The sequence below is a fragment of the Salmo salar genome, chromosome ssa04, assembly GCF_905237065.1.
Source record: "Salmo salar chromosome ssa04, Ssal_v3.1, whole genome shotgun sequence".
Classification (NCBI taxonomy): domain Eukaryota; kingdom Metazoa; phylum Chordata; class Actinopteri; order Salmoniformes; family Salmonidae; genus Salmo; species Salmo salar.
In genome coordinates, this window is record NC_059445.1 from 57,713,760 (window position 1) to 57,734,224 (window position 20,465).

Below are 20,465 nucleotides of genomic sequence, written 5' to 3' on the forward strand. Positions count from 1 at the left end.
GCAGACTCAATAGGCTTGGCTTCTCAAATGACTGCCTTGCCTGGTTCACCAACTACTTCTCAGATAGAGTTCAGTGTGTCAAATCGGAGGGCAGGTTGTCCGGACCTCTGGCAGTCTCTATGGGGGTGCCACAGGGTTCAGTTCTCGGACCGGCACTTTCCTCTGTATATATATCAATGATGTTGCTGGTGATTCTCTGATCCACCTCCACGCAGACGACACCATTCTGTATACATCTGGCCCTTCTTTGGACACTGTGTTAACAAACCTCCAAAATGAGCTTCAATGCCATACAACATTCCTGCCGTGCCCTCCAACTGCTAGTAAAACTAAATGCATGCTCTTGAACCGATCGCTGCCCGCATCTGCCCGCCCGACTAGCATCACTACTCTGGACGGTTCTGACAGAATATGTGGACAACTACAAATACCTAGGTGTCTGGTTAGACTGTAAACTCTCCTTCCAGACTCACATTAAGCATCTCCAATCCAAAATTAAATCTAGAATCGGCTTCCTATTTCGTAATAAAGCCTCCTTCACTCATGCTGCCAAATATACCCTCGTAAAACTGACTATCCTACCGATCCTTGACTTCGGCGATGTCATTTACAAAATAGCCTCCGACCCTCTACTCAACAAATTGGATGTAGTCTATCACAGTGCAATCCATTTTGTCACCAAAGCCCCATATACTACCCACCATTGCGACCTGTATGCTCTCGTGGGCTGGCCCTCGCTACATATTCGTTGCCAAACCCACTGGCTCCAGGTCATCTATAAGTATTTCCTCCTAGTTCTCTGCTGCCAATGACTGGAACAAATTGCAAAAATCACTGAGGCTGGAGAATTATATCTCCCTTTCTCCAACTTTAACCTGTTGGGGCTAGGGGGCAGTATTTTCACGGCTGGATAAAAAAACGTACCCGATTTAATCTGGTTACTAATCCTACCCAGTAACTAGAATATGCATATACTTCTTATATATGGATAGAAAACACCCTAAAGTTTCTAAAACTGTTTGAATGGTGTCTGTGTATAACAGAACTCATTTGGCAGGCAAAACCCTGAGACAGATTCTGACAGGAAGTGGATACCTGATGTGTTGAATTACCTTTAAGCCTATGCCATTGAAACACAGGGGCTGATTAATGTTTTGGCACTTCCTATTGCTTCCACTAGATGTCACCAGCCTTTACAAAGTGTTTTGAGTCTTCTACTGTGAGATCTGACCGAACAAGAGCCTTGGAACGGTGATGGCCGATTAGACTCTGGCGCGCGAGGTCATGTTGGGTACCCTCGTTCCAATACGTTTTAAAAGAGAATGCATTCGTCCACCTTGAATATTATTCATGTTCTGGTTAAAAAATGCACTAATGATTTATGCTATACAACGTTTGACATGTTTGAACGAACGTAAATATATTTTTTCCCCTCGTTCATGAAGTGAAGTCCGGCGGGCTTAGATCATGTGCTAACAACACGGAGCTTTTTGGACATAAATGATGAGCTTTTTTGAACAAAACTACATTCGTTATGGACCTGGGATTCCTGGAAGTGACATCTGATGAAGAGAATCAAAGGTAATGGATTATTTACATAGTATTTTCGATTTTAGATCTCTCCAACATGGCGCCTAGTCTGTATCGCAAAGCGTATTTTTCTGGGCGCAGTGCTCAGATTATTGCAAAGTGTGATTTCCCAGTAAGGTTCTTTTTAAATCTGGCAAGTCGATTGCGTTCAAGAGATGTAAATCTATAATTCTTTAAATGACAATATAATATTTTACCAATGTTTTCTAATTTTAATTATTTAATTTGTGGTGCTGACTTGACTGCCGGTTATTGAAGGGAAACGATTTCCTGAACATCAACGCCATAGTAAAACGCTGTTTTTGGATATAAATATGAACTTGATAGAACTAAAAATGCATGCATTGTCTAACATAATGTCCTAGGAGTGTCATCTGATGGAGATTGTCAAAGGTTAGTGCATCATTTTAGCTGGTTTTATGGTTTTGGTGATGCCCGTCTTGGAATTGACAAAACATTACACACAGCTATTGTCAATGTACTCTCCTAACATAATCTAACTTTATGCTTTCGCCGTAAAACCTTTTTGAAATCGGACAACGTGGTTAGATTAAGGAGATGTTTATCTTTCAAAGGGTGTAAGATAGTTGTATGTTTGAAAAATATGAATTTTGACATTTATTTGGTTTCAAATTTGCCGCTCTTGAAATGCACCTGCTGTTGATAGGGTGCACCACGGGTGGCACGCTAGCGTCCCACATAGCCCCAAGAGGTTAAGCATCAGATGTCAGAGCAGCTTACCGATCACTGTACCTGTACACAGCCCATCTGTAAATAGCACACCCAACTACCTCATCCCCATATTGTTATTTTTTTACATTTATTTTGCACCCCAGTATCTACTTGCACATCATCATCTGCACATCTATCAATCCAGTGCTAATGCTAAATTGTAATTATTCCACCTCTATGGCCTATTTATTGCCTTCCCTCCCTAATCTTACTACATTTGCACACACTGTACATCGATTTTTCTATTGTGTTATTGACTGTACGTTTGTTTATTCTATGTGTAACTCTGTTGTTTTTGTCGCACTGCTTTGCTTAATCTTGGCCAGGTCACAGTTGTAAATGAGAACTTGATCTCAACTGGCCTACCTGGTTAAATAAAGGTGAAATTAAAAAAATTCAAGGGTTCTGCTTTATTTTTACTATTTTCTACATTGTAGAATAATAGTGAAGACATCAAAACTAAGAAATAACATTTGGAATCATGTAAATTAGTTTAAAAAAAAGAAGTGTTAAACGAATCAAAATTATGTATTTAAGATTCTTCCAAAGTTACGCATTGACTGACCTTCATGTCTTGAAGTAATGATGGACTGTCGTTTCTCTTTGAGCTGTTCTTGACATAATATGGACTTGGTATTTTACCAAATAGGGCCATCTTCTGTATACCTCCCCTACCTTGCCACAACACAACTGGTTGGCTCAAAAGCATTAAGGAAAGAAACTCTACAAATGAACTTTTAACAAGGCATACCTGTTAATTGAAATGCATTCCAGGTGACTACCTCATTAAGCTGGTTGACAGAATGCCAAGAGCGTGCAAAGCTGTCATTAAGGCAAAGGGTGGCTACTTTGAAGAATATCAAAATATATTTTCATTTGTTTGGTTACTACATGATTCCATGTGTTATTTCATAGTGTTGATGTCTTCACTATTATTCTACAATGTAGAAAATAGTGAAAATAAAGAAAAATCCTTGAATGAGTAGGTGCATCCAAACTTGACTGGTACTGTATGCATGCATGTATGTATGCATGTATGCATGCATGCATACATACTACCATTCAAAAGTTTGGGGTCACTTAAAAATGTCCTTGTTTTTGAAAGAAAAGCTAATTTTTTGTCCATTAAAATAACATCAAATTGATCAGAAATACAGTGTAGACATTGTTAATGTTGTAAATGACTATTGTAGCTGGAAACCGCTGATTTTTATTTGAATATCTACATAGGCGTACAGAGGCCCATTATCAGCAACCATCACTCCTGTGTTCCAACGGCACGTTGTGTTAGCTAACTGGCAGCTTCATCAAATAGTACCCGCAAAACACCAGTCTCAACGTCAACAGTGAAGAGGTGACTCCGGGATGATTGCCTTCTAGGAAGAGTTGCAAAGAACAAAAGAACAGACACTGGCCAGAAAACCTCTGCCTAGAAGGCCAGTATCCTGGAGTTGCCTCTTCACTATTGACGTTGAGACTGGTGTTTTGCGGGTACCATTTAATGAAGCTGCCAGTTGAGGATTTGAGGCGTCTGTTTCTCAAACTAGACACACTAATGTTCTTGTCCTCTTCCTCAGTTGTGCACCGGGGCCTCCCACTCCTCTTTCTATTCTGGTTAGAGACAGTTTGCGGTGTTCTGTGAAGGGAGTAGTACATAGTGTTGTACGAGATCTTCAGTTTCTTAGCAATTTCTCGCATGGAATAGCCTTAATTTCTCAGAACAAGAATAGACTGACGAGTTTCAGAAGAAAGTTCTTTGTTTCTGGCCATTTTGAGCCTGTAATCAAACCCACAAATGCTGATCCTCCAGATACTCAACTAGTCTAAAGAAGGCCAGTTTTATTGCTTCTTTAAGCAGAACAGTTTTCAGCTGCGCTAACATAATTGCAAAAGGGTTTTCTAATGATCAATTAGCCTTTTAAATTATAAACTTGGATTAGCTAACACAATGTGCCATTGGAACACAGGAGTGATGGTTGCCGATAATGGGCCTCTTTAGATATTCCATAAAAATAAAAGCAGTTTCCAGCTACCATAGTCATTTACATTAACCATGTCTACACTGTATTTCTGATCAATTTGATGTTATTTTAAATGAACAAAAAAAAAAGGACATTTCTAAGTGACCCCAAGCTTTTGAATGGTAGAAACACACACACGCGTACCTTTGTCACTGAAGTCGTCCACCAGTATGACCTCAGCGATGAGCTCAGGGGGCGAGCGATTGAGCACGCTGTGTACTGTCCTGAGCAGGGACGACCAACCCTCGTTGTGGAATGGGATGATGATGCTGGTGTTGGGCAACTTCTCCCCATACAGCTTCTGTTTACAGCTAAACACACACAAAAACAGGCAAATAAAATAATAAGCAACAAACATCAATTGCCAAAAAGCAAATAGAGTGACTACTGAGGGGCTGTAGTGCAGGGTTGGTCTTCATAAAGTGTCCGAGTATGAGGATCAGTTTTAGATTTTAAGAGCATAGTGAATAACGTTACATGGCCGGATGGGACCTAATCCTAGATCACTCATAGTGTGAGATTCTTTATGATGACAGGCCCTGGTGTTGCACAAAAGTTATCTTCTGGAGAGATCAACAATACTTTAGTATTATCATGTAGGCCTAGTATTCATGACCCACAAATGTAACCGGACACAATGATACACAGTAATGATATCACAATATTAGGCTATATAATATGATTACTATATTGAAGTAATCATAGCAGATAATGAAAGCGGCAGTTTCTGGTTCATTAGTAAAATGAGAGCTAGAGCATAGCACTAGCCCAAATCTAATTTGTTGCAAAACATTGAGACAACTCAGACCAATTACGAGCACACCCACATATCCTTGCATTGTATCGCTGGAGCAATGGAATTTAGTGGCTTCCTTCATTGGAATACTGTCACAGCGAAACAAAGACATTGAATGTATCAAGACCAGATATCCACTCTGCAATTCCAGTGGTGACAACATGACTGTCACCACGCGGGAGCGGGCCTCCAGGGCAGACAGGACCACCGATTAGATATGGGAGAGCAGGTGTGGCTACCTGATTGGTCTAACTGACACAGAGTGATGGGCCTGACAGACGATTGTCACAGTGGCACTTCAGCTGTCAGAAGGCCAAGCTCCTGCCACAGCATCCTCTTCATCATCCCTCACTTTTTCACTAAAGAGAGGGTCCCAGGTCCCACAGACAGTGCTGCGAGAGACAGAAAGCGGGAGAGAGGGTGAGAAAGAGGAACAAAAAGAACGAGAGCGTGAGATAGCTAATCGCTCCCTAATATGCGAAGGCGGTATACTGGGGTATTGGAAATTGCCACAGGATGGTTTTTCAATACCTTTGAAACTATTTTTGACGTTTTCAATACATTTTAATATTTGTAGCATTTTTTTTTGTAAAACCCTGCAGTCAACTTGTGAAATGCATTAGGAGATAAAGCAGATCGCGTTCTTCATTTCACCTATCACATTATTTTACATTATGAAGCTTACTGTAGTTCCCCAGACCAGTTGAGCCCGTCACGTGTTTGTTAGTAAATAGCACAACTGGGGGAGCAGGTGAGTCCAGCTGTGTATTGACAGAGGTCGCGCTCTATACTGAAAACCAGTGTTTTTGGGATGTGCAACTAGTTCTCTTTCCCACACATTCTGCAAAAAAATAGCTTCATTTTCATCAGATAAACAGAAGTGCAACGCTACTGGGCTTGCAGCCACATGAGTAAATAAGCGTACAATAAAAAATAAAAAAAGCAAGGTCTTTTTTGCAAAAACGATGCATGGACATCATATTTCTAATGTTTAGGCCCATCATAGAAAGAATGTAGCCAGCTACATTTGCTAACGTTTTGCTTTAAGTTACTCTTGCATTTTACCAGAAATAAATAGGCTGACTAGACCAAGAAAATTACCAGAGAAAAATACCTACATAAGTCCAAGCACTGTGTGCTGAAACTCATCTGAGTTTAGATGTGCAACTTAAGTACAAAATTAGTCAGATGCCTCTTCTCTGAGCAGAATAGGCAGGCCCGTTGCCCTTGCTACTTCAGACTCCACACAGAAACAGGGTGTAGACATGCTGCTGGAAAGCCAGTACTGCTCTTCCTTCAGACAAGCATTCCTCAAAATGTTGTTTATTTAAAATGTTTAAATACTTGTAAATGTTCAAACTCAACAAAAAATGACATTTGGTAGCTCCTACCTATATACGTATAACTTTATGAATTGGATTGCCTGTCTTTGGATTATTAAAAAAAATAAAAAATAAAAAATCCATTTGCACTCGTTGGAAATACATGGAAATACACTATTACTTGTGCTAATTTTAGCATTTTTTGGTGACATCCATTTTTTTGCATTTGTCACCCCCTTGTGTACTAAACCGATAATAAATCCCAGGGTGAGAGAAGGACGGCATAACGATATGAAAATGTGGATACCGCCTAACCCTACTCCCTAACCAGACTCCTTAGCAGGGCTCCTATGGACAGAGCAAGGGAGTAGAGCAGCGTAAAAAAAAATAGGGAAAGTGAGATGCCAGCCACAGAGATTGGGTGACTGCGGCAGCGGGCAAGCAGTAAGCCACCGCTTCATTACACGTTATTAAACAAGCCACAAATTTGCCAGATCGGACCCTTAAATTCCTCTTAAGGGGCCAACCTGTCATTCCCATGGCTGTTGGAACATCAATGGGCTGCTTGGAGCGAGATGGCTAGGGACTGTTAAGAGCACTGAGCAGGCAGCAGCCCATTCCGCAGAGGCTCTGCTCACTGAAATTAGACTAGGGGAAATGTACCCAGAAGAAGCCAAAAGGTCCTGGATACTAAGACCCAAATGTCTTTATACAACGCCATTGAACAGCTTAGGGAACATAAGCTATTCTCTACTGGCAGTTACAAGTCGTTATATAGTGCATTCGGAAAGTATTCAGACCCCTGGACTTTTTCCACGTTACCTTTCAGCCTTATTCTAAAAATTATTAAATCGTTTCCCCCCCCCCCATCAATCCACAAACAATATCCCATAATGACTAAGCGAAAACAGGTTTATAGAATCTTTTGCAAATGTATTCAAAATAAATAACTTATTTATATAAGTATTCAGACCCTTCGCTATGAGACTCAAAATTGAGCATCCTGTTTCTATTGATCATCCTTGAGATGTTTCTACAACTTGGAGTACACCTGTGGTAAGTTCAATTGATTGGACATGATTTGGAAAGGCACACAGCTGTCTATTTAAGGTCACACAGTAAAAATTCCATGTCTTAGGTCAGTTAGGATCACCACTTTATTTTAAGAATGTGAAATGTCAGAATAATAGTAGAGAGAATGATTTATTTCAGCTTTTATTTCTTTCATCACATTCCCAGTGGGTCAGAAGTTCACATACTACCAAATACTAATTGAGTGTATTGCCTTTAAATTGTTTAACTTGTGTCAAACATTTCGGGTAGCCTTCCACAGGCTTTCCACAATAAGTTGGGTGAATTGACCCATTCCTCCTGACAGAGCTGGTGTAACTGAGTCAGGTTTGTAGGTTTGTAGGTCTCCTTGCTCGCACACACTTTCAGTCCTGCCCACAGATTTTCTATGGGATTGAGGTCAGAGCTTTGTGATGGCCACTCCAATACCTTGACTTTGTTGTCCTTAAGCCATTTTGCCACAACTTTGGAAGTATGCTTGGGGTCATTGTTTATTTGGAAGACCCATCTGCGACCAAGCTTTAACTTCCTGACTGGTGTCTTGAGATGTTGCTTCAATATATCCACAATTTTCCTACCTCATGATGCCATCTATTTTGTGAAGTGCACCAGTCCCTCCTGCAGCAAAGCACCTCCACAACATTATGCTGTCACCCCAGTGCTTCACGGTTGGGATGGTGTTCTTCGGCTTGCAAGCGTCCCCCTTTTTCCTCCAAACATAACGATGGTCATAATGGCCAAACAGTTATATTTTTGTTTCATCGGACCAGAGGACATTTCTCCAAAAAGTACGATCTTTGTCCCCATGTGCAGTTGCAAACCGTAGTCTAGATTGTTTTATGGCGGTTTTGGAGCAGTGGCTTCTTCTTTGCTGAGCGGCCTTTCAGGTTATGTCGATATAGTACTTGTTTTACTGTGGATATAGATACTTTTGTACCCGTTTCCTCCAGCATCTTCACAAGGTCCTTTGCTGTTGTTCTGGGATTGGTTTGCACTTTTCACACCAAAGTACGTTCATCTCTAGGAGACAGAACGCGTCTGCGTGGTCCCATGGTGTTTACACTTGTGTACTATTGTTTGTACAGATGAACGTGGTACCTTCAGGTGTTTGGAAATTGCTCCAAAGGATGAACCAGACTTGTGGAGGTCTACAATATTTTTTCTGAGGTCTTGGCTGATTTCTTTTGATTTTCCCATGATGTCAAACAGAGAGGCACTGAGTTTCAAGGTAGGCCTTGAAATACATCCACAGGTACACCTCCAATTCACTCAAATGATGTCAATTAGCCTATCAGAAGCTTCTAAAGACATAATTTTCTGTAATTTTCCAAGCTGTGTAAAGGCACAGTCAACTTAGTGTATGTAAATTTCTGACCCACTGGAATTGTGATACCGTGAATTATAAGTGAAATAATCTGCATGTAAACAATTGTTGGAAAAATTACTTGTGTCATGCACAAAGTTGATGTCCTAACCGACTTGCCAAAGCTATAGTTTGTTAACAAGAAATGTGTGGAGTGGTTGAAAAACGAGTTTTAATGACTCCTACCTAAGTGTATGTAAACTTCCGACTTCAACTGTAGGTCAGCAATGGGGAGTTACTGCTTCCTACAGGAGCACAAAACATGTAAGCTACATGTCAAGCTGTCTTTGAAAAGCCAGTCAGGTAAAAAGCTTATGTCTAAATTTAAAAAAAGGGGAAGTGTTGTATTTTCAGGCAGGTAGCCTACATTGTCTAATTCTCTGTATGGTAATAATAATACATTATATTTTGTAAAGTGGTTTCTTGCATCATATAAACACAATGTAATGTACAGTCACCTATTTGGCCCATGGTGTTACAGACAAAGTAAAGAAGTTATGCCATGTAGGACTGCACTGAACACCACATACAGGCTACTGTAGGCCACCATAGAACTCAAAAGCTATTTCCATGTGAAAATGTTATTGGTTTTGTTGGTAGGCCTACATTATGCTCAAACAATAGCCAATAAAACTGTAAGGCTACAGCTTCAGTGTTCACTGTAAATGCGCGCCGGAAGTTGCACAAAATTCTCACAACCTTCAAGTTTCCACTCACAAGACCAAAAATATGCTCAGTGCCCCAGAAAAATTGGAAGGAACATTGATCATGGCACAACGCCTCTCCCCATGTGACCTAATTGTTGTGTGCAAGTACTGAAATGCATGTGTAACTGATAGATACACACACGCACACGTTAATATTGTTAAATATATAGTAACGTTTTTTTCGTTATGTGTCGGACCCCAGTAAGACTACCTGTCGCCATCGGCTAATAGGGATCCTAAATCAATCAAATCTGTTATTGTTTTACATTATGAAGCTTACCCTAGTTCCACAGAACAGTTGAGCCAGTCACGGATTTGTTTGTAGATACACATCAGTCAGAGCGCTGTCTGCTGATAGAATGCCTGTTAGTGAATTCTCATCGGAGTGGAGAAGTGCAACTGAAGCCCGAGGTTTGTCTTAGAGCATAAATTACAATAAGAAGCATTATACATCTGCAATATATTTCTCATGCATTCTTTGTTTCCTGCGTGAAAAACACCAAATTCTGCATTAACGCGACCCCTAACTTTAATTTGCTAGTTAATCTAAGTAAGTGGATGAATTAATAAGGTGACAGGGCATCATATTGTCACAGCTTTCAGCCGTGTTTGAGAAGTCAAAGCCCTTTGGATCCGTTATTTGTACAGATGCCACCATCTTGATTTCCTTGCATTTTTTCTCCTCTTCGTCCTCAGTCCATCTTCTCCTCTCAGAGTAGAACAGGCAGGCTCATTGCCCTAGCGACTCCAGACATACACAGCATGTAGCCTACACATGCTGCTCCAGAGCCAGTACTGTTCTTCCTTCAGACAAGCATACGTCAAAACTTTGTTAATTTGCACTGTTGTTTGTTCACAGTCGCTGTAAAATGTCCAAACTCACCAAAAATGGCATTTAGTATCTCCTACCTGTATATGTATAACTTCATGAGCTGGATTGCCCATCTTTGCAATTAGTTTATTTTCGCTTGCGCTCGATAGCATATTTAGCTAGCAGCCTCTGTTGACATTCACTATTACCTGTGATAATTTTGTTATATATACTGCTCAAAAAAATAAAGGGAACACTAAAATAACACATCCTAGATCTGAATGAATGAAATAATCTTATTAAATACTTTTTTCTTTACATAGTTGAATGTGCTGACAACAAAATCACACAAAAAGAATCAATGGAAATCCAATTTATCAACCCATGGAGGTCTGGATTTGGAGTCACACTCAAAATTAAAGTGGAAAACCACACTACAGGCTGATCCAACTTTGATGTAATGTCCTTAAAACAAGTCAAAATGAGACTCGGTAGTGTGTGTGGCCTCCACGTGCCTGTATGACCTCCCTACAATGCCTGGGCATGCTCCTGATGAGGTGGCGGATGGTCTCCTGAGGGATCTCCTCCCAGACCTGGACTAAAGCATCCGCCAACTCCTGGACAGTCTGTGGTACAACGTGGCGTTGGTGGATGGAGCGAGACACGATGTCCCAGATGTGCTCAATTGGATTCAGGTCTGGGGAACGGGCGGGCCAGTCCATAGCATCAATGCCTTCCTCTTGCAGGAACTGCTGACACACTCCAGCCACATGAGGTCTAGCATTGTCTTGCATTAGGAGGAACCCAGGGCCAACCGCACCAGCATATGGTCTCACAAGGGGTCTGAGGATCTCATCTCGCTACCTAATGGCAGTCAGGCTACCTCTGGCGAGCACATGGAGGGCTGTGCAGCCCCCCAAAGAAATGCCACCCCACACCATGGCTGACCCACCGCCAAACCGGTCATGCTGGAGGATGTTGCAGGCAGCAGAACGTTCTCCACGGTGTCTCCAGACTCTGTCACGTCTGTCACATGTGCTCAGTGTGAACCTGCTTTCATCTGTGAAGAGCACAGGGCGCCAGTGGCGAATTTGCCAATCTTGGTGTTCTCTGGCAAATGCCAAACGTCCTGCACGGTGTTGGGCTGTAAGCACAACCCCCACCTGTGGACGTCGGGCCCTCATACCACCCTCATGGAGTGTGTTTCTGACCGTTTGAGCAGACACATGCACATTTGTGGCCTGCTGGAGGTCATTTTGCAGGGCTCTGGCAGTGCTCCTCTTGCTCCTCCTTGCACAAATGCGGTAGCGGTCCTGCTGCTGGGTTGTTGCCCGTCTATGGCCTCCTCCACGTCTCCTGATGTACTGGCCTGTCTCCTGGTAGCGTCTCCATGCTCTGAACACTACGCTGACAGACACAGCAAACCTTCTTGCCACAGCTCGCATTGATGTGCCATCCTGGATGAGCTGCACTACCTGAACCACTTGTGTGGGTTGTAGACTCCGTCTCATGCTACCACTAGAGTGAAAGCACCGCCAGCATTCAAAAGTGACCAAAACATCAGCCAGGAAGCATAGGAACTGAGAAGTGGTCTGTGGTCTCCACCTGCAGAACAACTCCTTTATTGGGGGTGTCTTGCTAATTGCCTATAATTTCCACCTGTTGTCTATTCCATTTGCACAACAGCATGTGAAATTTATTGTCAATCAGTGTTGCTTTTTAAGTGGACAGTTTGATTTCACAGAAGTGTGATTGACTTGGAGTTACATTGTGTTGTTTAAGTGTTCCCTTTATTTTTTTGAGCAGTGTATATACACATACATATACATCTATTTTTTTTTTTTATGTGCCAGTAATACCGTATATATCCCAGTATGAGAGGACGGTATGAAAATAAGGATACCGCCCAACCCTAAATCAGATTATCATCTGAAATCAAGCTACCTGATGGGACTTTTAATAAATGCAGAAAAGCGAACAAAATAAATGTTCTACCACAGTGCCCATGCTATTTTTGTGAAGACCATTTGGTTTGGAGGTTGGACAAAGTTTCTATGTGAAAACTATTTATGCTGAACAAAAATATAAATGCAACCGTGTTGGTCCCATGTTTCATTTGCTGAAATAAAATATTCCAGAGATTTTCCATATACACAAAACACTTATTTCTCTAATTTTGTGCACAAATTTGTTTACATCCCTGTTAGTGAGCATTTCTCCTTTGCCAAGATAATCCATCCACCTGACAGGTGTGGCAAATGATTAAACAGCATGTTCATTACGCAGGTGCACCTTGTGCTGGGGATAATTAAAGGCCACTCTAAAATGTGCCGTTTTGTCACACAACACAATGCCACAGATGTCTCAAGTTGAGGGAGTGTGCCATTGGCATGCTGACTGCAGGAATGTCAACCAGAGTTCTTGACAGATAATTGAATGTTAATGGCTCTACCATAAGCCACCTTCATTGTTTTAAAGAATTTGGCAGTACGTCCAACTGGCCTCACAACCGCAGACCACGTGCAAGTACGCCAGTCCAGGACCGCCACATCCGGCCTCTTCACCTGCAGGATCGTCTGAGACCAGCCACCTGGACAGCTGATGAAACTGATTAGTATTTCTGTATATAAAAAAGCTATTTTGTGGGAAAAAATAATTCTGATTGGCTGGGCCTGGCTCCCAAGTGAGTGGGCCTATGCCCTCCCAGGCCTACACATGGCTGCACCACTGCCCAGTTAAGTCCATAGATTAGGACCTAAGGAATTTATTTCAATTTACTGATTTCCTTATATGAACTGTAACTCAGTAAAATATTTGAAATTGTTGCATTGATATTTCAGTTTATAAACATTTCCAGAACTCACTCGCGCATAAGAGGGAGGCTTGCACTAACGGTACTGGCCCATGCACTGATCAAATACACCACTGGAACGCTGATTAAATGTACTAATAATTTGAAAGACTGCTCAGAAAACCAGGAGTTTTAAATTGGCATATGCTTACTTCGATTTTGACCTTACACCGATTAAGATAAGCAGAATAAGGTGTTTAGATGACTAATGCCATACTAGGCCTTCTGCCACAATCAGTTTAATATTACATTAGTGTGCATATAAATATACTCAATAGCTTGAGGAAAGTAGCTACATCTTCAAATATGAATGAAATGCACCTTCCACTTAATGCTCATATGCATTTTGCATCATCAGGAGCATGTGAAACAACTAGAGCCCGACCCATACAAGATTTTTGGGTCCGATTCCCATTTTAGGGAAGCAAAAGTCACCGATATATCGGCCGATATTTTGTTTTAGAGGTGGAATGAAAAAACAGACCTAGGTTTATACAATTTTTGTGTGAAAGGATTAAAACAGATATTCTGAATGATGCTTTCAACAAAATATAAAAACGTATTGAATTTAAGAACATTTTATTTGTGGTTTACAGGATTTCTACCAAAAATAAACTAGATCCTCTATATGCTAAACCACCACAAAGGGTCACTGGCCAGATTGATTTAAAAACGTAGTCTCAAAGTAAATCTGAAACTGCAGTTCACAAATGTGACCAGATTCAGGAAACTAGGCATATGTAGAATGTCACAACTTAACAGGAGAGTCGTTTGAATATCAAAAATATTTTTTTATCAAAATGCGTTTTTGGGCAGAAATGCCTTCTTGAACATGTGAACTTTCATGTGCCTTAATAACACACTCGTATGCCATCTGTAAATACAAATACAATTGTTAAATTACGAGCCTTGTTGGTTAAGCCACAGAAAAAGCTGGCAACCTTTCCACTAGCCATGATTGGCTGAGATAATGAGTGGGCTGGACATGCCGAGAGAGGAGTTCGGATTGGTCTGCCATAGAAGCTTGTCAGTCTGTGTTGGTAATCCTATCAAATGCTGATTTAAAAAAAATGTATTGTGTGGTGGAGCTGCATACGTGTGGCTCTCCACTTCCTGGAAGATCAAGTTTTGAAAAATCAGCGGAATTAAAGTATGATAGCTAAAGAGATGGAGGAAACACCAGTCTCCGGATTTCATCTTCAAACTAAGAGCAACCGTGGTATGGCATTCCTGACAGGGAGACGCGTCCACGCACGATGATGTATACAGGTAAGATAGCTAGCTAATGCTAGACTAACGTTACATTCAGATATGACACATTTTCTAATTTTGACAGAAAATGGCTTCATTTCAAGCTAACGTTAGCTGGCTGGCTCCCTACCTGACGTTATTATTCATTTCCCAGAGCCGTTTGTTGTTCCAGTTAGAGCCTAATGTTAGCTAGCTAACATTGAACATGGTTGGTTAGCTCCCAGCACAGTGGCACTGTTGGCACTGTTCATTGTTGTTTGACTAGCTACTGTTAGATTTCTGGCTCATTAGCTAATACGTTGTGTGACATGTGTGAACTTACACTTTGTTTACCTAGCTAGAAAGCTATACGTCTTAAGCTAAAGTGTACTGTTAGCTAGCTAGCTAACGTTAGCTGGCTGGCTCCCTAACTGATATTATTAATTTCCCAGAGCCTTGTGCTGTTCTAGTTAGAGCCTAATGTTAGCTAGTGAACATTGAACATGGCTGGTTAGCTCCCAGCACTGTTTATTGTTTAACTTCTCTAGGGTAGGGGGCAGTATTTTGACATCCGGATGAAAGGCGTGCCCGTAGTAAACTGCCTGCTACTCAGGCTCAGAAGGTAGGATATGCATATTATTAGTAGATTTGGATAGAAAACACTCTGAAGTTTCTAAAACTGTTTGAATGATGTCTGTGAGTATAACAGAACTCATATGGCAGGCAAAAACCTGAGAAAAATCCAACCAGGAAATGTGGAAATCTAAGGTTTGTAGTTTTTCAAGTGACTTGGGGTTCATTTTGCACTTCCTAAGGCTTCCACTAGATGTCAACAGTCTTTAGAACGTTGTTTCATGCTTCTACTGTGAATAGGGAGAGAACAAGAGCTCCTGGAAGTAGATGAGTGAGAAAATGACATGAGTTCAGTGGCGCGCGTTCCCGTGAGAGTTAGCTGTGTTCCTTTTCTTTTTTGAAGACAAAGGAATCGTCCGGTTCGAATATTATGGAAGATTTATGATAAAAACAACCTAAAGATTAATTCTATACATCATTTGACATGTTTCTACAAACTGTAGTATATCTTTTTTGACTTTTCGTCTGGACTTAGTAAGCGCGTGCCTTACATTTGGAATAGTGAACCTAACGCGAACAAAATGGAGGTATTTGGACATAAAGATGAACTTTATCGAACAAAACAAACATTTATTCTGGAACTGGGATTCCTGGGACTGCATTCCGATGAAGATTATCAAAGTGAATATTTATAATGTAATTTTTGTCATTTCTGTTGACTCCAAAATGGCGGGTATCTGTATGGCTTGCTTTGATATCTGAGCGCTGTACTCAGATTGCAAAATTTGCTTTCGCCGTAAAGCTTTTTTGAAATCTGACACAGCGGTTGCATTAAGGAGAAGTGTATTTATAATTCTTTGAATAACTGTTTAATATTTTATCAACGTTTATGATGAGTATTTCTGTAAATTGATGTGCTCATTCACCGGAAGTTTTGGGAGGCCAAACATTTCTTAACATTACACGCCAATGTAAAATTGAGTTTTTGGATATAAATATGAACTATATCGAGCTAAACATACATGTATTGTGTAACATGAAGTCCTATGAGTGCCATCTGATGAAGATCATCAAAGGTTGGTGATTAATTTTAGCTGTATTTCTGTTTTTTGTGACGCCTCTTCCTTGCTTGGAAAATGGCTGTGTGGTTTTTCCTTGTCTCGGCGCTGTCCTAACATAATCTAATGTTATGCTTTCGCCCTAAAGCCTTTTTGAAATCGGACAATGTGGTTGGATTAACAAGAAGTGCATCTTTAAAATGGGATATAATAGTTGTATGTTTGAGAACTTTGAATTATGAGATTATTGTTGTTTTGAATTTGCCGCACTGCTAGCGTCCCACATACCCCAGAGAGGTTAACTAGCTAACGTTGACTGGCTGGCTGGCATTAGCTAATGTTACGTGTGTACAACACCCGTTGAATATGGTCGGTGTCAGTAAACGTCAGCACAAAAGCGTAATTAAATTGTTGCCAGCAAGGCTGGTTAGGCTGTTTTCATGTTATCCAGAGGTAAACAAATCATCGGCCAGAGCGTCAAGTGTGCACTTCGAGAGCGAAACGAGATGGGTAAGGGTGTGAACGATGCTGAATGGGTGTAGACAAAGAAGAGCTCTTCACTAGATAGCAAAACATTCAAAAGGCAATTTTCTCAAAAGTGAGTTTACAAGTTGATCAGCTTTCAAAGCAGAATTACTTTCCCATTGTTTCTCAAATGCAGTGTATGATACCATTTTGTAGCTCTGAGTCTACTTTTATATAATGTAAAAAACACCACTTCAAATGTTGTTACATAAGACCGAATCCAGGTGGCGAGTCACAAATAAGCATTGAAAAGCAGTAACATGTCGTTCGGAATCTCACCACTAGGTGTCAGTCAGCATTTGTTTCGAGTAGATTTACTACAGTATTTACAGTCAAAGGTCATGTAAACTAACACTTTATGGCAACCTCGCAATGAGTGTACGTTACAACACAGGTTAGCTGTTCATTACGACAATGTTTTCTTACAGAAAATGTATATGTATTTTCTATAGATTGCAAATGGCATGCGCTGATGACTGAAAATGTTCATGCAGGCAAATGCTTGCCGGGCTTTTTTGGTAACGTTAGCTTCTTAACTCATGAATGCAAGCCATGGCCTGAATGATAGTTGTCGCAGCTCTGTCTTGCTTTTTTGCAGATAGCATATTTTGGAAAACTAACTAAATAAGCCCACTGTATAAAATAATAGGCCCAGACAGTAATCGTGTTATTTTTGTACCATGGACGAGTGTTCACTTTTGCGCCAGTCCAGTGTTAGCATATAAGTAGCACAGATTGCTAGCTAGCTAGGCTAACTACCTTGCTAGCTAGATAGCTAAGCTAATGTTAACTAAGTGAGAATGTGATGAAGACAGGCCTGGCTGCTTGGTGAATTGTACTTTTGATTATTTACATATTCAAATACGTGGACTACGGCAAGCTACTCACCGTCAAACCACCATGCAGAATCTCTCTCACGTTGTTACTTAGGGCTTAATTATGTTCAATGAGCAACTCAGAGCACCCTCTTCAGGCAACCATTGAACATTTTAAAAAATGACCGCAAATGAGCAGACGTATTTGTTTATTCTATGTGTATAATATCAATGCTTTATCTGTGGAATAAAGACAGATTCACATAAAAATTTGTAAGGCTAATGTCGGCTGATAATATCTGTCAACCGATTTTTCGGTCGGGCCCAAGAAACAACGGTGACTAAACTATACTTATCCCTTTGAAGGAATGTGGAGTTGACAAGCTGGGTAAATTAAAGAGAAACACGGACTCACTTTGGGTGCCGGATGTCTGCGACAGAGCGGTTGAGGGAGATCCTATCGCTGACAAAGATGTTGAACCCATTCTCCCTGTAGGCCTGGTCCACCCGGTCAGTGTCGCTCAGAGGAAAGGGCTTACCCTGCTCCCCGTTACCTGCACACACGCGCAGAGAGAACAGAACAGAACAGACATGAGTGCAAAGATAATGTCAACTTAGGTTGAAATGCCTTGGTCCATCCATCTGTTGTCGTGTTCTAGCCAGTAATGATCTGCTTTTCTCTGACAGACAGTGAAAGTACCTGGACTTAGTGTCAGCTAAAATCCCTTCTGTCTGAGGTACAGTACCTGCTGAATGAACCATAAGGACATTAGAAATGTCTTGCAGTCTGTCGACCACATCAGTTTTAATAGCCTACAGTCGTTGTGCTAGAATCAAAACCTTTGAAAAGCTCATGTTCCTACAAACATATAATGCCTTGTGTGGAATCATTTGTTATTGCAGTATAGTTGTGGGCTTCAAACCTCAAACTAAAAGGGGAGTGAGTGTGTGCGAGGGATTTCCTGAAGTTCTGTCCTACCAGAGCGAGCAGCATCTCTCCTGATTGCCTCGTAGTCGTGCCAGTCCTTCCTCCGCACGCCATCCCGCCCCACCTGGGCATCCTTCTGGGGCCTGACTTTTACTCCCTGCCAAAACACACAGGAACAGAGGGTCAAACATCAGGACATACACCCACACACAGAGGGAATCACACACATACTGTACAGAGGGTCAAACGCATCATCACATGCAGGACACACACAACGGGAACAGAGGGTCACATATCAGGACACCTCACTAACCAGCAACCCTTATACCAGAGCCTGTGAGGCGTGATGCTCAAGTAGCTATATTAGTAGGTCTACATCACATTGAGAGCATATTCATAAACATAACCATACAAGGAAATAAACAGTTGTCCATTTCAACAGCAGAGAACCTTGCAAACACACAACCATTACCAATAATCATTATGGGATTTGTTTTTGCCATCAGTTATAATTAAATGCAAGAGCTGGTCCTTACGTGCTGCTATGCTGGTCAGCATTTTTCAGAGGTTTGAGAGCAGAGCAGAAGTGGAAAATGGGAATGAAGGAACACAAGTATGGAAAAACAAATTTGACTTTAACACTAGAACTGGCATAGGCCAATGGCCACTGACATTTGATTTAGTAAATAATAATAATAACAACAACGTCCTGCTTCTTCCCTGACTTTTCCTAAATGTTTGTATTTTACATTGCTCATTTGTCACAATTTTGAAATCAAGTATTTAGAGCCTTTTTACCTGTTTTTTTCCCACACCTATTCCCAATTTAACCTGCCAAGACAATGCGGTGTAGGAAGTTGGTACCCAGCCAGGCGATAATGCGTCTCCCTCTCTGTCTCCTTACTGAATGAATCACAGATGGATGAATGGGCGATGAGTTTGTGTGATGCCTATTTATTAGCGTTGGTGTTCATGTTAATATCTTGACCACTCGCCTTGCAGGTTGGTACCATTCTCTTACCTTTTACTTTGTAAAAAGAAGCTGTTACAGGACGGTTGTATTTACTATATCACATTTATTGTAAGGGAAACAAAAACATGCTACGTGTTGCAGTAGGCCTTTAGAATAATGCTAAACATATTCTTGACTATCAAAGTTGATGAGCAAGGGGAAACAAACTACACCAGTCAGCCTGAAACTACATTTCACACATAAGAGTTAGCCTAAAGACAATATTAAATATCTGCTAAATGCATATGGGGAAACACTCTGCTTCACAATGTCTCAATTCCATCTCGGTAAGGGAGGAGGGATCACAGTTGGTGTCAGGTAGGATGTCCATCGGCCACGAGGTGAGAGAGTAGTGAGGTTAGCACTGGGTCAGACTAGAGTCAATGGACCGCTCTGAAATAGACAGACACACACGGTCCTTCTTACACACAAAATCCCTAGCAGAAAAGATGAGCTAGGTACAATTCAATCCATCACTTGGGTTTAGCTATGGAAGAACAAGGAATTTTGGATACATAGCAGTAAAAGTATTAAAAAAAAAACTCAGTGCTACAAAGTTCACACAATGGAAATGTATAACATTTAATTTCAAGCTTGTATCCTTGTGAGAATATCAATCCAAAGGCTCACACATGCTCGTTTTCACTTATGTAACGCACACACTTTTCTACTCCACTGAAAAATGCATGCAGTGATTTGGCCATTAATCCAAGTCATCGCCTATGGTCTAAAAATGATCCCTTTTAGGCGGCAGATGTCACACATTTGGATCACAACACAATGGGGAAATAATTAGCTCAATGGGAGGTTGCAATTAGTGAAACATTGTTCATGTAAATGGAAAGCCAAATTGCATGGATCTCAATTAATTACTCAAAACAGTCTGCTAAGTAATATCACTGTGATGAGAAACAAACACACAAATACAACTTCTTGGTATTCAGGGTTGGGGCAGGGTACACTGTATTTGCAATGTATGTATGTATGCATGCATGTAGGCTACTACTATCTAGTCTAGGCCTATTTGTCAAACCGATTATACATCAAAGGCCTACGTAAA

The 20,465-nt window shown here is 41.0% G+C and overlaps 1 protein-coding gene across 1 annotated transcript in view; it reads right to left on the bottom strand.

The window, feature by feature from the left end:
* Positions 1-20,465, bottom strand: part of LOC106603494 (polypeptide N-acetylgalactosaminyltransferase 10) — a 118,096-nt gene that overhangs the window by 70,194 nt on the left and 27,437 nt on the right. Inside the window, exons 2-4 of the mRNA XM_014197263.2 lie at positions 18,445-18,550; positions 17,881-18,019; positions 4,488-4,654 (exon numbers count right to left, since the gene is read on the bottom strand). Of these exons, the coding sequence (XP_014052738.1) occupies positions 4,488-4,654; positions 17,881-18,019; positions 18,445-18,550 (412 nt within the window). The remainder of the gene's footprint in view (positions 1-4,487; positions 4,655-17,880; positions 18,020-18,444; positions 18,551-20,465) is intronic.